Source organism: Mesoplodon mirus (assembly GCF_964341445.2).
Source record: "Mesoplodon mirus genome assembly, chromosome: 15".
Lineage (NCBI taxonomy): Eukaryota > Metazoa > Chordata > Mammalia > Artiodactyla > Ziphiidae > Mesoplodon > Mesoplodon mirus.
In genome coordinates this window covers 7,806,372-7,821,864 of record NC_138991.1, presented here as the reverse complement: position 1 = coordinate 7,821,864, position 15,493 = coordinate 7,806,372, and the positions used below count along the sequence as shown (strand labels likewise).

Genomic DNA, 15,493 nt, shown 5'->3' with positions numbered 1-15,493 from the left:
TAAATATATACTAATCTTTAATACTGGGTAGAATGATTGCTTCCACTTATTCTTTTTCTAAAGGTTGTTTTAGCTATTTTAGTGCCTTTCCATAAAATTTTAAATGAAGCTTGTCTGTGCTTACTGAAAACCCATGTTAGAATTTTGAAAATAATTTTATTAAGCCTATAGATCAAATTGTGGGAGAACTGACATCTTTTCTGTGTCAAGTCTTTCAGTTCATAAACATGGTCACTCATTTATTTGAATTTTAAAAACTTCTTTCATCAGCATTTTGTAATGTTCAACCTCCATATCCTGTACATGTTTTGTTAAGTTTATATGTGATTATTTCATTAAATTTGGATTAAATTTAAAGCCCTTTTGAATTAAATACTTGTGTGTAAACCAGTCATTTTTGGCCTATAATCTGATAAAACAATCATCTAGTTTAAATTATTTTTTTTCCTACCCCACAATATTAGACTAATCATTTGAAATGATTAGTTTTCCTTGCATTTTGGAAAGAAACTCAGGTTTTTGAGGGTTTATGAAAATGTAATCTGTTTGGTCTGTCACTGGTCTATTAGTTTGTTTGACTTAGTTATCTCAGGAAACACACATATGCACATAGGAAAATAAGAATAAGAAAAAAACAAACTTAGCTACAAAGTTCATTGAATGTAAATGCTTTTTCCTCCCCATTCTTACCTATTTCTTCCATGAATTTCTTAAAAGCCTGTATCTCTAGGACTTGATCTATGTGATTTCACATTTGTGTTTATGTGGAAACACTTGACTATAATCCAAGAACATACAGAAGCTCTCTGTAAATGATGTCAAAAGGAAAAGGGTGGGTTTTCTCAAGTTGGTAAAAAAATTAGTCAAATGGTTTTTGGGTGTGGGAGAAACTACAGGATATTGTTGACCAAGTAAGTTACTGCACAAGAAGTTGTGTTGACAAAGGATAGAGATCCACTCACCTCATTTTACACATTTTTGCAGATTTCTTTTTCTTTTTTTTCTTGTCACTCATTTTAAAAAATTATAAATATCTTGCACATTCCTTGTAACAAATGTAAATAATTCTGAAGTGTATGAAGTAAAATGGAAGAAAATAATCCTACCTTGGGCCCTAGTCCCTGTCTTCAGGAAAAAAAAATACTAATAGACTGATGTGCACCCCTCAAACTCTTCTTTTCACTCTCTACACAAATAGAAGCATATTCTCACACATATATAGATCACATTTTTAAAGCAAAAATAGAGTAATTCATTACATACTATGCATATTGTGTTTAAGGAGACCATAAATACAGATTTCCCCAGGATGTTTTGATGATCCTGTAGTCTTTATATAACTTTTAGTAACAACTTCTTTCACATTCAAAATATTCTGGTTTATGACATAAAATAAATGGTCACATTAATTACACCCTTTCTCTCATGCTTTGACTATAATTCTAAGTCAATAATTAGTGTCTGCACCTCATTAGTTTAACAGCTCCAGACTACTCTTTAATATTGATACACCACAATCTGTTTAAAAATACCCAAATTGATGGACAAAAAGGTTTCTAAATTTTTACTAATATAAATTCTATTATGGTGAAAAACTTGTGCATCTGTCTTTATATGCTCATGCTAATCTTTTTGGAAGGGAAGGTCTTAGATGTGAGATGGTCAGCTAATATCCTGTACCTTTAACATTTTTGTAGCTACTGCCAAGTTGTCTCCAGATAGATTATCCAAAATCCCACACCCACGGACAGCTTAGGAAAGTGCCCTTCACCCCAGACAACATTCTCTCTGTAAATTTCAGATGCAGACTTTTCAGTGTAAGTACACTTTGGTGTGTGTGTGGCTTTTTATTTTTAAGGAAGACACAATGAATAGATTATTTCAGTTATTTCATGTGTACAAATAAAGCTCCACTCTTCAGGGAAAACAGTCCAAATTTATACCTCAGACAGGCGCTAGTCCAATTTATTTTAAGTGACCAAGGGCATATAGATATTTTTGGAAAGAATGAAACCATCTCTATGGGGGCTGGGATATAACTGTCTAGACTGGTTCTTTCTTAAGAAATCTTTTATAAAATGTTTGATTAAACTGCTGTGTTCCAGGTCCTGAGGGGAGACTTGTGGATAGAAATGTTTTATGCTGACAACTTTTGATTAGAACTGGGGATGTCTCTCCTCATTTGTTCCTGCTTACTGGCACTGCATTAAAACCATTGGTACTTTTTTTTTTTTTTTTTTTTTTTTTGCGGTACGTGGGCCTCTCACTGTTGTGGCCTCTCCCGTTGCGGAGCACAGGCTCCGGATGCGCAGGCTCAGCGGCCATGGCTCATGGGCCTAGCAGCTCCGCGGCATGTGGGATCTTCCCGGACCGGGGCGTGAACCCGTGTCCCCTGCATTGGCAGGCGGACTCTCAACCACTGCACCACCGGAGAAGCCCCCATTGGTACTTTTTTTTAGGAAAGACGATATGAAAAAGTTAAAGGTTTGGAACACATTATAAGAAGTCTTGCAAAATTTTAATGGAAATGTTTATTAGATCTTTTCAGAGTGCTCTGAAAATTTCAGCAGATAATAATAATGTAATAACAATAATAATAATGTAATGGATTATTTTATTAATCCTGTACTTGAGAAAACATTACGGACCCAGAAATGGATTGCTTTTACCTGACTTTTATTTTCAAAGGCAGCCTACAAAAGTTAAAGGGATTTATGCCTCTTTATTTTTTGTAGGATAATTGCCTTATTTATTTATTCATTTATTTATTTTAGAATGAAATAATTTGAAGTTTCTGCAGAGCTTCACAATTTGCATGTACAAAGTGAATTGCTCACTTAATTCATTCAGTCCCACAAGGGGAAAAATAATTAGGATACAGCCTACAAAAGCAAGGCGGAAAAAATTGCCTTTTAGGTAGCGGTCTCCATTTCACTCTGTAAACATAAATAAGTCATTATCTGTAAATTATCATCAGCAAAAGAAGGGGAAAAACTGGAAATCAAATCCTTGTTTTCCTAAAACTAAACTTTTAAAGTATGGCCACTTTGTTAATCGCTGGCTGTTAAACATTTATTTCAATGAATACTATCATTTATGACGAATAAGACATCTGGAATATGGCTTTAAACAGCCAAATTGATTTGGCAGTCCTTCTTTTGGAATTCCTAATTGGATGGCATACTTAAAGATTTATCAGAAATTTAGGAGAGTGTTGAATATTTCTTTTCTTTGAGGCAGTCATAGTACTTTGGATTTTTGATACTCAGAAAACTAGAAAACAAGAAATGCATGGTAATTAAGTAGTTCTTAAATCTCTCCCTGTTTTCCCATTCCTCCCGCTATAACCTACGCTAAAGTCCTAACTATTACCTGGTTGCCTCCTGGCCTCTCTAGACCTCATTTCTGCCCTCTGGTCATGATGGTCCCTTCCTTCCCCATGGTTAAGTCCCCCATGTATGGCCAAGCCAGCTGTTCACTGCTCACCTCCAGAGGGCGCCATTCTCATCAACTCTGTGCATAGAACTCTCTAGTTGCATGATGCATCAGCCTTGTTCATTCTCTACTTTTACTGTAATGGGGTTTTCACCCACTGCACTGTTACTTAACATTATGATTGTGGGGCAGTCCTGTTCACTGTAGGATGTATAGCAGCATCTCTGGCCTCTACCCACTAGATGCCAGTAGCACCTCCCAGTTTTGGCAACCAAAAATATCTCTGGACTTTGTGAAATCTTTTCCCCTGGGAAGGAGGGAGGTGCAAGATCTCCCCCAGACCGAGAACCACTGTCCTGTAGAATAATCTTTCTAATGCGTAGATGTTACCCTTCCACTTATTTGCTTTAAACCTCTTAGTATACGCTCTGCAGACTTCATGAGTCACACTGAACTCCTGACGGCATCACACGGGGCCTTTTCGGATGTAGCACCCGTCCAGCGGCTCCCGCTTCATGCTTTGTCTGTTGCCCACTGCTGCCCTCCTGGCCGCCGCTCTTCCCCATGTTTTTATGTACCAAACTGCAGTTTCGTGATTGTGCGTATGTAGGCTCTGTTTGGTCTGGAAATTCATCTTTCCTTTCTTTGCCTCATAAACTTTCCCTCATCCTTCACGACCCACCTTAGGAATAACAATGCCTAACTCAGGAATGATGGCCTCTCTGATTCTTTTCTGTATATTCATTTGGTGGCAGTTGGTGGTTTAGTAAAGAGTCGTTGGATCATCTGTGTTTGAATCCCAGCTCTGCTGTTTGCCTGCTGAGTGAACAAATTCACCTTTGTAGACCTCGACACTCTTCTATGTACCATGGGAATAATATCATAGTGAGAAAGGATGTGAAAAGTTCAATTACAGGGCCTCCCTGGTAGCGCAGTGGTTGAGAGTCCGCCTGCCGATGCAAGGGACACGGGTTCGTGCCCCGGTCCGGGAAGATGCCACATGCCGCTGAGCGGCTGGGCCCATGAGCCATGGCTGCTGAGCCTGCGCGTCCGGAGCCTGTGCTCCGCAACGGGAGAGGCCACAACAGTGAGAGGCCCGCGTACCACGAAAAAAAAAAAAGTTCAATAACATAATCCATATGAAGGGCTTAGAACCCAAGATCTGGCACATAATTCAGAGTCTGCCTGCTTGGAGTCAAATCCTGCCTCTGTCACTGGTCAGGAATTGTCTAGCCCCTGGCAGGTTAACAACATCACCGCGCCTCAGTCTCCTTGTCTTGACGATGGGAATGGTGATTAGGAAGCGGGGCTTTCATTTAACATGTGCTTATTGAGGATCACTGGAGATCCAGCAGAGAACAAAGCAGGTGACTCCCTGCTTCGACTCCAGCATAAAGGAAAAGTATAATATATAGTGTGTCGGCGTGACTGATACATGCTAAGGAGGAAATGAAAGCAGGGAAAAGGGATAGGCATGTGGAGTGAGAGTGCTGCAATTTTATTTATTTTTTAAAAATTAATTTATTTATTTTTGGTTGTGTTGGGTCTTCGTTGCTGCGTGTGGGCTTCTCTTTGCGGTGGCTTCTCTTGTGGAGCACTGGCTCTAGGCGCGCGGGCTCAGTAGTTGTGGCTCGCGGGCTCTAGAGCGCAGGCTCAGTAGTTGTGGCGCTCGGGCTTCGTTGCTCCGCAGCATGTGGGATCTTCCCAGACCAAGGCTCGAACCCGTGTCCCCTACATTGGCAGGAAGATTCTTAACCACTGCGCCACCAGGGAAGCCCCTACAATTTTAAATACAGTCATCAGGAGAAGATGTTGTGTGATTCGCTGAAGAAGGCAGGAGTGAGGCTTCTTCCTATAGAGGAAGAGTGTCTCCAGGCAAAGGAAGAGCAAGCCCAGGTGTTCTTGCTTGGCGGGACTGAAAAGACCACAGAAATGAGAGGGATTTCAGTTGGGCTTTTAAGATAAGGAAAACAGTAAATTGTGCACTGCCTTTGTTTCAGTAGAGTTGTGTCTCTTCAATATAATGACCTCTAGCGTCACAATAGGCTGTGTGTGCAGAGAGGTATCTGGAGGAACATTCTGAAAGTCCCAAAGAACTGTCCACTAGGTAAGTGGGAGCTAGGTGGAGACTTCAGTGTGCAGCTTTTTATTTCCTCCAGCTATTGGAAAGAGATCCATTTCTCTTAGAGGAGCACAGCGTGTGTGGGAGGAATACACGTGGTTGGGCTCTATCTTGAGAAGAGTGAATCAAAGTTTGTTCAGACTCATTTTCAGGCAGTGCCATCTAATGTAACCATACGCTAGAGCCAAAAAAGCACACCACCAGCAAGGTAGCCTTCTGTCATTTTCTGCACTGGCGCAGGAAAGGCGAGTTGGACCGCCTTCTCCATCTGCCTGGAGTCTCTGTTGAAGGAAGGATGCTTCAGTGCAAGGGGAAGATTAGAAGTCCCCCATAAGATGGTCTGCAAATGCCACTGAAAGCTTTGAGAAACAAAGAATCGCCAACATCCCTTCTCAACAGGCTCTAGAAGTGTAACCTAAATGGACCACCATATTCACCTGTGCATGATTTTCTTCAGATTCGAAGTAACTACAGTTAGAACTTGCAGTTGTGATAACAGCTAGCTGGCTGTCCTTCTGGAATGCCTGTAAAGAGACTGATGATGGGGTCAAGTCACAAATGGCTTGGTTCCCTTCTTGAGTAAGCTACCCAGCTGTGTACACCAGCTCATCTATTGACAAATCTAAATTAAAAACTGAGGATGAGGATGTCCAAATGCATAAAGGGTGTACGGTGGGCACCTCTATCAACTAAACATGCAGTAAATTCTACGTAAACTTGCTCACCTGATTAAATGCAGTAGTCCACATTTTTGAAATAAATGAGTAATCATAGTGATTCTAGTAATATTCATGACCTGTGTTTCCAGATTACTTTAATAAAAAGCAGTATGCAGGTGGGAACAGTAAAAGCATCCTTGGTCAATATTTATCTTGACTCTGGCACTCATAGACATATGGACTTAGGTTGACAAACCAGCTGGATTAAAAAGAATAGTATTTTGATGCAGATGAGTCTTCAGTGGATGCTAAGACAACTCTCTGAAAGGTGGTTGGGTAACAGCTTATTCACATGATGCCAAAGTATCACCGAGCATGGATGAATCTCATAGACATTATATTGGGTGAAAGGATCCAAACACAGAAAAATACATATGATATGATTCCATTTATATAAAGTTTTCTAAAAGGCATAACTAACCAGTGGTGATGGAGGTAACAGTAGTGATTTTATCTATGGTCAGTACTGACCCAGGAAGTGGTGATATTAACTGAAATGTTTTGTTTGTCAATCAGAACATTGGTGGCTGCCCAGGTGTGTACATGTGTCAAGATTCACTGGACTGTGGTCTTGAGATTTCTGTCTTTTACTATATGTGCTTGATCCACAGGACCTGATATTTGGATTCCTTGCTTGTCCCAAGCAGAATTTCACTAGAGCAGTAGCTTGGGATGCAAACCATGGTGCCAGGTGTACCCACATAAAAGAAAGTGGTTTTTGAAAAGCTGAGTTTCTTCAGCATTTTAAGGTCTAAGTAGGAAAGATGAGTTTAGTTCAGAGTATCTTCTTTTGAGTTGACAAGTACTTTATTTTTCCTTAGGAATTACAATTTGCATTTCTTTTTTTTTTCTCTCTCAAGATACGATTTACAACTTGCAGAAATAACTTTTAATTGTTTCCAAAACTGTTTGCAACTTTAGTTTTATTCATCTGCTCATTTATTCAGCCAGTCACTTATTCATTCATTTACTTTTAGTATTTTTTAAGGAGCACACCCTATGGAGTGTCCTGCTAGAAATAACATACATCTATAAAGCCAGAAGTTCTGGCTTTGAGTGTGGCTCGACCCTTCCATTCTACCTGAGAAATCATAATTAAGTTACTTCTCTGATTCTCACTATTCATCCTTGTAATGCGTTTAATAATAGTACCGAGGATGTTATATCATCCTGAGAATTTAGTATTACATTGTAGCCATTCAGCATTCTGTGGTTGATTGAAGCGAGTTGTGAAGTGATTGATGGAAGGCTTCCTTCTTGAGAAGTGGATTTATAACTGAGGAGTAGGGTGGGATTCATTTTCCTCGTGTAGTTAGACTAGTTCTACTTATATATAATGGTGACGCTGTAAGATTTTCTTTGAAAAAACATTTTAAAACCAAATGATTCAACTACTAAATTAAAACTGATAACCAATGTTCTAGTGGATTACTATGTATCTGAGTAGGAAATCTGGTCTCCTTTGTACTAGAAGCAATATTGTTATACAGTGGGATTTGAGAGAAAAACGATGAAAATTCTTGGCCAAAAGGACATCAAACAGAGGGTGTATTAGCCAATGTCTGCTATGGCAACAGTTCCAAAATCTTAATAGCTTATAGCAGCTCATCTTTATCTTCTGCCCTTGTTGCCTGAGGGATCTGGGTTGGCTGTGGGTGTATTGAGCATAGCTGGATTAATTTGACTCAGTTGCAGTCCATCTGTCCTGCATTCAGAGATCCAAGAAGAAGGAGGGGTATATTGTTGTTGTAGTGGAGGGCTGAAGCTCAAGGAGAGTGGCACTGACTTACACACACATTTAAAGCATCTTCTTGAGCACATCAGCTCACATTCTGTTGGCCAAAGCAAGTTGCGTGACCAAGTCCAAACTCAGTAAAGAGTCACGAGGGCCAGGAGGCGATGGATGATTTTGAACAAATAATTCAATCCAGACAGTGAAGGTTGCTGTGAGGTACAGAATTTGCCTTTGGTCTGATTGGAAATACTTCCAGATTCTAAAGAGAGAATCCTTTTTGCCAAGTCTTATCTTTACTTCATCTTGCCATCCTCTGTGCTCATAAACATATTTTATGTATCAGGGAAGCTCCTATTTAGTGTTCATTATCTCTTACCAGCAGAATTTTCAAGGAGCCACTGTCTTCCATGAATTTTGAATCAGTCCAAGGATTGAATTGGGTCCAGGATGTATTAAATCAGATTAAGCCTAGAGCTAGCCTGGGCTTTTGAAAGTAAACATCCAATTTCTAGAGAAAATCAAGCATTTCAAAGGTCCTAATATTGACATTTTCAGTAAGCCATATGGATGTCTCTGGTCTTCTTTGGCAGATTTTAGCTCCATTTCAAGAGAAAAATCTCTGGAGTCAGGATGCTTAAATATATCCTGGAAAAAGAAAAGGAAGGTTAGAGATTGAGAGGCCACAGAATAATTTGAAAGAGTAACCAGACAGGTAGCAGCCCAGAAAATAAACAGAAGTTATTTTGATTGTCTAACTTGGTCAGCTATTCCCTTAGCATGAAGATTATATAAAAGGGTAGGTCAAAATATTTAAACTCTATGTATATACCATTTTTAATCACACAATTTGACTTCTTTTTGTTTTCTGCTTACTGTCAAAACCCTCTGTTAGTAATGAAAATTTGTAACTGGATCTCATGTTAGACCTCTCTTGGGAACTGTCCTTTTGATCTTTAAATCATAATTCTCAGACATATTTCAGATTTTGGTCATGAGGCTTGAAATGCTTTGTTGTCTCTCATTTAGGACAAGCAATCGTGAAATGGATAAAAAAAGGCAAAAATGAAACAAATGGTCCTATTCAGATGAGATGGGTGACCTTTGGGATATCAAGTGGGCACCAAATCTTTACCAAGTTTCTGTTGAAATTTACTGTCATGCCTCTGCGGAGCAAATGAGAATTGTTCTGGGTGACTCTGTGACCTTTAGGTCAATTGGTTGTCACCTGGACTGTTGACTCAGTAGAAAATGAATTGAAAGTCAGTTTCATAATAGTAGTATTAGATTAGGAGTAGTAGATTGATAGTGTTTTTCCTAATTTTTAGTCATTTGTCATTTATTCGTAACTGTTTGTGGTCACAGTATCACCTCTACTCTTATTTACTTAATATTTTGCTTGAAATCATATCACTTCTTTGTTTAAATAAATTAACTGTAAAAGAACATTTTCTGGGCTTCCCTGGTGGTGCAGTGGTTGAGAGTCCACCTGCCGATGCAGGGGACACGGGTTCGTGCCCCGGTCCGGGAAGATTCCACATGCCGTGGAGCGGCTGGGCCCGTGAGCCATGGCCGCTGAGCCTGCGCATCTGGAGCCTGTGCTCTGCAACAGGAGAGGCCACAACAGTGAGAGGAAAAAAAAAAAAAAAGAACATTTTCTTACTACCATCAATAGAAACGTATCGTTTGCCATGAACAGGAATTAACAGTTAAAAAGAAGTACAAGGGAAAGAAAATAATATTTTTAAGGCTGAATAATATCCCGTTCTAGGTATATACCACATTTTCTTTATTCATCTTTCAATGGACATTTAGGTTGTTTCCATATCTTGGCTATTGTAGATAATACTTCAGTAAACACAGGAGTGTAAATATCCCTTTGAGGTCCTTTGAATTTCCTTTGAGTATATACCCAAAAGTGGGATTGCTGGACCACACGGTAGTTTTATTTTTAATTTTTTGAGGAACCTCCATACTGTTTTCCATAGCAGCTGCATCATTTTGCATTCCCACTAACAACGCACAAAGCTTCTGTATCTTATCCCTAGTGAATAGAACGGTACTTGACACAGAGTAAATTTTACAAATAAATAAATGAATGAATGAGTAAATAAATAGTAAATAAACAGTGATTAAACATTTTGATGAATGAATGGATGCAAGGAAGATTCTTGAAGACGGAATGTTGTTCTCCTGCAATTGTGCTTAAGTGGTTCCCTCCTTGATGCTGTTACACCTTGAAGAAATTTTTACATTTTATCTGTGAATCTCTACACAAAGAGCATAATTCATGTAAAGTTTAGGGTGTGTCTGTTCTCCTGCACTGTGGAAGAAGAATAAAATCTAGAAAACTATAATCTATGAAACCCAGGAGGGCGTTTTACTTAAAAGTTTTGAACTTGGCAAGAAAGAACTTCTGGGTGATCTGAAGCATAAGGGAAAGACAATAAATGCATACTGAAGTTGAACTGAAGTTATCACACGTAAGTGGTCCCGAAAGCTCATCCTCTTTGAGACAGTGCTGAGGATCCCATAGAGTCATTTTTGATGGTCAGTTACACTGTTGTCGCCCCCATTTAAGATACTGCTCATATTAAATGAGAATCTGAGAGCTTATCAAAATCTCTCTTTACTTCAAAAGTAATTGTTTAGGGGCCAATTATTTCTTTGGGAAAGGAATACTAAAAAAATACATCCTGCCTCATTTTTCTCATTTACAAAATGAAGTGATGGTGGAAATAAATGTCTCATAGAAGTTTTTGTGTGACTTATAAATATATCTGCAAATGTTAATTCTCATAATTGTCACTGTAGCATGTGTTTTGAGGAAGATTCTATTATGAATTCTAGCAGATCGCCATTCTTTTGGAAGTAAGGTGTGCACACGAGCATACGTTTGTGTGTGTGTGTGTGTGTGTGTGTGTGTGTGTGTGTGTGTGTGTGTACATGGGCTCACTGAGATGTAGTTCTGAGTTGGGGACAGAAACTGTTGCTTCAGAACCTGATGGTCCTTCCACACATAAAACATAACCCTACCCGCTCCTTTGCTCCTTAAACGTTCACCCTGAGCGGGGTGTGGGGTTTCTTATTATCTAAACCAGTTTCCAAAATGGATGATTGTGTTTGGACTCATGCAGCTCTCCCTGCACTTCCTGACCCTTTCTGGTGACTTATTCCTTCCTCTTTGCCCTTGGAGGATGTTTAGTGAAATGACATATTTCAAGGTCATTGCTGAGTTGGAGGCTAGGGTGGACTACTCTTATATAATATCTCAGTAGAGGGTTAGAATAAAACCTACCCCCATGAAAAGAAAGAGGTTCTCCAGTCGGAGATGACTTTCGGAGTTAAAGATTCTCTCTGCTGAACTTTTGCAGAGTTAGTCATTATTAGTGTTTCAGACGGTGAAGAGAGGAAGCTTTGGGGTCAGTCTGCCTCATGCGCAACTCGTTTGTGCCATCTTTTAGCTGTGGACTTGGGCACATGAGTTGAACCTTTCTCATCCCCAGTTTCTTCATCTGGAAAATACTGATAATAATATCAGTCATAGGATTTTTATGAAGATCAAATGAGATGTTCTATATAAAAATATTAAGCAGAGTGTGCATAAATGTAGGGTGTAGGCTCAATAAATGTTGACTCTCGAATGATTGTTTTTCATTGATTCAGCTCATCAGTAAGTCACTGATAAGTGACTCATGTCTAGCTGGGAGCTGGAGAGCTAAATGGATTAATTACAACAACAGATAATAGAAGACAGCTTCATGCAGCAGACATGGGAACAGAAAGAGGGAACAGTGAATTCACACTGAGGTCAGGGCAACTTTCCCAGAGGAAGTGAACCTTGAAGGATAAGTGAAATTTCCCTGGAGAAAAGAGACAGGAGAGAGAGGCATTCACCCTGGAAAAGCATCATACATGTAAATTGGTGGGTGAGTTTGGTCTTTTGTTCAAGTCCACCTACATTCATTGAACTCTTGCTATGTGACAGGCTCTGGGTTAGATTCAGGGGGCAAAGTGGTGAGCAAAAAATATACCATTTCTGCCCTATGGAACTTTTATTCTAAGACAGGCGCTAAACCATAACCCGTATAGCCATCCGAGGTCTGTGAGGGCAACGATGTCCTTGGATCGTAGAGCCTTGAGACGTTGATTTGATGGGGGCTTGGGGGGTTGTCCAGTGGGGCTCTGCAGGTAAATGAGATTTAAAGTAAGACCAGCAGGGCGAGTGGGAGTGAAGTAAGGAGACCATGGGGAAGGCTCTGTGCCGGGAGAATCATGGTGCCTCCTGGGAACTGAATAAAGGCCAGTGTAGCTGGGACATAGGATGCTCGGGAAGGTGTCAGAGAGGAGCCTGGTGAGAACTATAAGGAGGACCACAGGAGGCTTTCATAATCATTCTAAGGATTTGGGCTTTTGTTGCAAGTGCAGAAGGGAAGTCATTGAAATGTTCTGTTTTATGCCTAGAAATGCTGGAGTCAGAACTGCGTTTTAAAAAACTCATCTGTGCCCCCAACCTTCACTTGTCTGAGCGCCTCTGTTCATGTTAAGGCTCCTTTTTCCTTTTTCACCAAAATATCTTTGCTTCCGCCAAAAAGCTACTTCCTTCCCAAAGCTGACTAGGGTTTTAAAAAGAAAACATTAAAAAAAAAAAAAAGAAAAAGAAAAGATCATCTGGATGCTGTGTTTACAGTGAATGAATGGGGTTAGGATAGAAGTGGAGAGACCAGTAAGCAGTTATGGCAAGACGATAGTGGCTTATATTGTGGTATTAGCACAGAAATAAGCAAAAAATAAACAGTTGCATCTGGTAAACGCTGAGAGACTTGGTGCCGTTGGGGAATGAGATAGGTAGTGTTTAGCCACTAAAGAGTTTGCAGCTTTTTGGAAACAGTGTTATCTGTTTGGGTTACTACAACAAAAATACTATAAATTGGGTAGCTGATAAACAACAGACATGTATTTCTCACGGTTCTGGAGGCTAGGAAGTCCAAGGTCAAGTCACCGGCAGATGCAGTGTCTGGTGAGAACTCACTTTCTGGTTTCTAGAAGGTGACTCCTTGCTGTGTCCTCACATGGCAGAAGGGACAAGGGAGCTCTCTGGGGCCTCTTTTCTAAGGGCACTAATCCCATTCACAAGGGCTCCACCCTCATGACCTAGTCACCCCAAAGGCTCCACCTCTTAATACCATCCCCTTAGAGGTAGGCTTTCAACATATGAATTTGGGAGGGCCACAGACATTTGGTCCATAGCAACTGTTGTGATATTTCATGGTAAGAAATTTGCACTGTCCTATCAAGAGAGCCAGTGGAGGTTAAGAAGCAGGGAACTGAAATCATCAGGTTAGGATGTGCATGGAGAGTATTTGCTTCTCTCCTCACCTACTTCCTGAGCCAAGCATTTATTGAATTTAGAGTAATAGATGGGAGAAATGGCATGACATTACTGATGGCAAAGACTGATGGGAGACACATTCTTTTGTATAACACAGAAGAGATAGACTAAGTTAGTGTGAAAGGGTTATTTATCTTGGAAATACTCTGCCCCAAGCCACCTAAACCTTCTCTCCTGCAGGACTCAATGATCACAGCCCTGGAGTGCAGCAGGGGATCTGGATGTAACTGAATGAGAGATGGCATTTTGGAAACACAATGAGCCAATATCCCTTGTGGGAGGGAAACGGGTCATAAAAGAGTTAAAGGGAGAGAGGGAAGTGAGGAGAATGGCTAGAGGGGAAAGCTTTCCCCTACTGTTAGGAAGAAGGTGATTACCATGCAGTATTTTCAGACCCTAAGACAGTGGCCCCATAACCATGGAGAAGCTAGGAGTCAGTCAGAGAGACTGGAGTAACATCTCACCTACCAGCTCTCTGTGTTGGAATATGTGACTTCAACCCTGAGTAGAGGGGCATCTTTGAGAATCCTAAGACTCTATCTCTGATTATCAAAGGGTGAGATCATCTAGTTATGAACCAGACCACCATTGCCTTCTCTTCCTCGGGGTCAGTGTGTTCAAGATGCTTACGTTGGGAGTACTCTGAAGAGACGGGGTATTTGAAAGTCTGTCCACATTGATGGAGATAAACGTGATGACAATGGAGAAGGCAGAGTCTTTGACAGGGGTGGATAAAAAACTAAAAAAATAAAGCAAGCGTCTACGTCTATGAAGCTTTGAGCCTGTGACTCTTAATAGGCTTCAAAAGAAAAAAATCTAAAAAGGGGAGGTAATTTGTTAACCTTCCTTGCTAGGCATTGAGGATGACACTGAAATAATTCATCGCTTTTGAATACACGCTCTTCTGTCAGGCTGTGTTCGCCTGGGATGTGCCGTCTGCCTTCTGTGCCTCCACTCAGTTTGATGGTGTTGATGGGAAGCTTTCTTTCCGGAGCATCCTCATACTCACCATTGTTCATTTTTCAGGTTACAGAACTCAACAACATGAAGAACGTAGCTCGGTTGCCAAAAAGCACCAAGAAGCATGCCATAGTGATTTATTTCAATGATGATACCTCCAAGACCTTTGCCTGTGAATCAGGTTTGTCGGAGGCAGGGAGGGCTTTGGCTTTTTGATTTTCAGCGGGTGCTGGGCATACACGTTAATCTCTGGACATTTCCGCAGATCTTGAGGCTGATGAATGGTGCAAAGTTCTCCAGATGGAGTGTGTAGGGACGCGAATCAATGACATCAGCCTTGGAGAGCCTGACTTACTGGCTACGGGGGTTGAGAGAGAACAGAGTGGTATGTAAAGAGAATTCTCTCCTTTGCTCTTTTCTAAAACTGTTTTTGTCCCCATGTAATGAAACATGAGACATCTTCATGATGTAAAATTTTTGAAGGTATAAAAATGTATAAAGAAAGAAGTAAAAATAGCCTTTTATTTCACCTAAAACCTGAGCAGACATTTCAGTGTGTTTCTTTTCTTAACATGTTTTCAACGTAGAATAGGAATGCATCTACATTAATAATACCAGATAGAAGTTATGGGGAACCTGCTGTGTGTGTGTCAGTTTTGTGCAGAAGATGCATTAGACCGTTTCATTTTCCTGGCGGCCCTATGATCTAAGTACTATTACTTCTCCATTTTACAGATGAGGAAATTGAAGCTTAAAAGAGCTAAAGATCTTGCTCCAATTCCAATAACTACTGTTTGATTCCAGACTATACTCTTGAGCCTATATTTATAGTGTGCAGATTTTACAATGCAATGGGTTTTTGTCTTGCTTTTTTTCACTTAAAATTTTTATTGAACACTTCCCAGTGTTTTTAATAGAATCCAGACTTCATGAATGTTTCATCAAGTTTAAACCCACCTAAATCTGTGATATATTTTTTTAGCTCTAACAATTGAACCAGCTCTTTAAGCTCAACACTCAACCTGGGAATACATCATTATAAATAATAGTGATTGAAATATTCATGAACACTTCAACAGAATCAGTGTTGGTTTGCAGTATGAGCTTGGAGGTGAGGAATCATTTCTTTGGCT

At 40.1% G+C, this 15,493-nt stretch overlaps 1 protein-coding gene across 1 annotated transcript in view; it reads left to right on the top strand.

Moving 5' to 3' along the window:
- DOK5 (docking protein 5) overlaps positions 1-15,493 on the top strand; it is a 139,217-nt gene that overhangs the window by 70,787 nt on the left and 52,937 nt on the right. The window contains exons 3-4 of the mRNA XM_082645034.1: positions 14,427-14,541; positions 14,626-14,745. Coding sequence (XP_082501160.1) covers positions 14,427-14,541; positions 14,626-14,745 — 235 coding nt within the window. The remainder of the gene's footprint in view (positions 1-14,426; positions 14,542-14,625; positions 14,746-15,493) is intronic.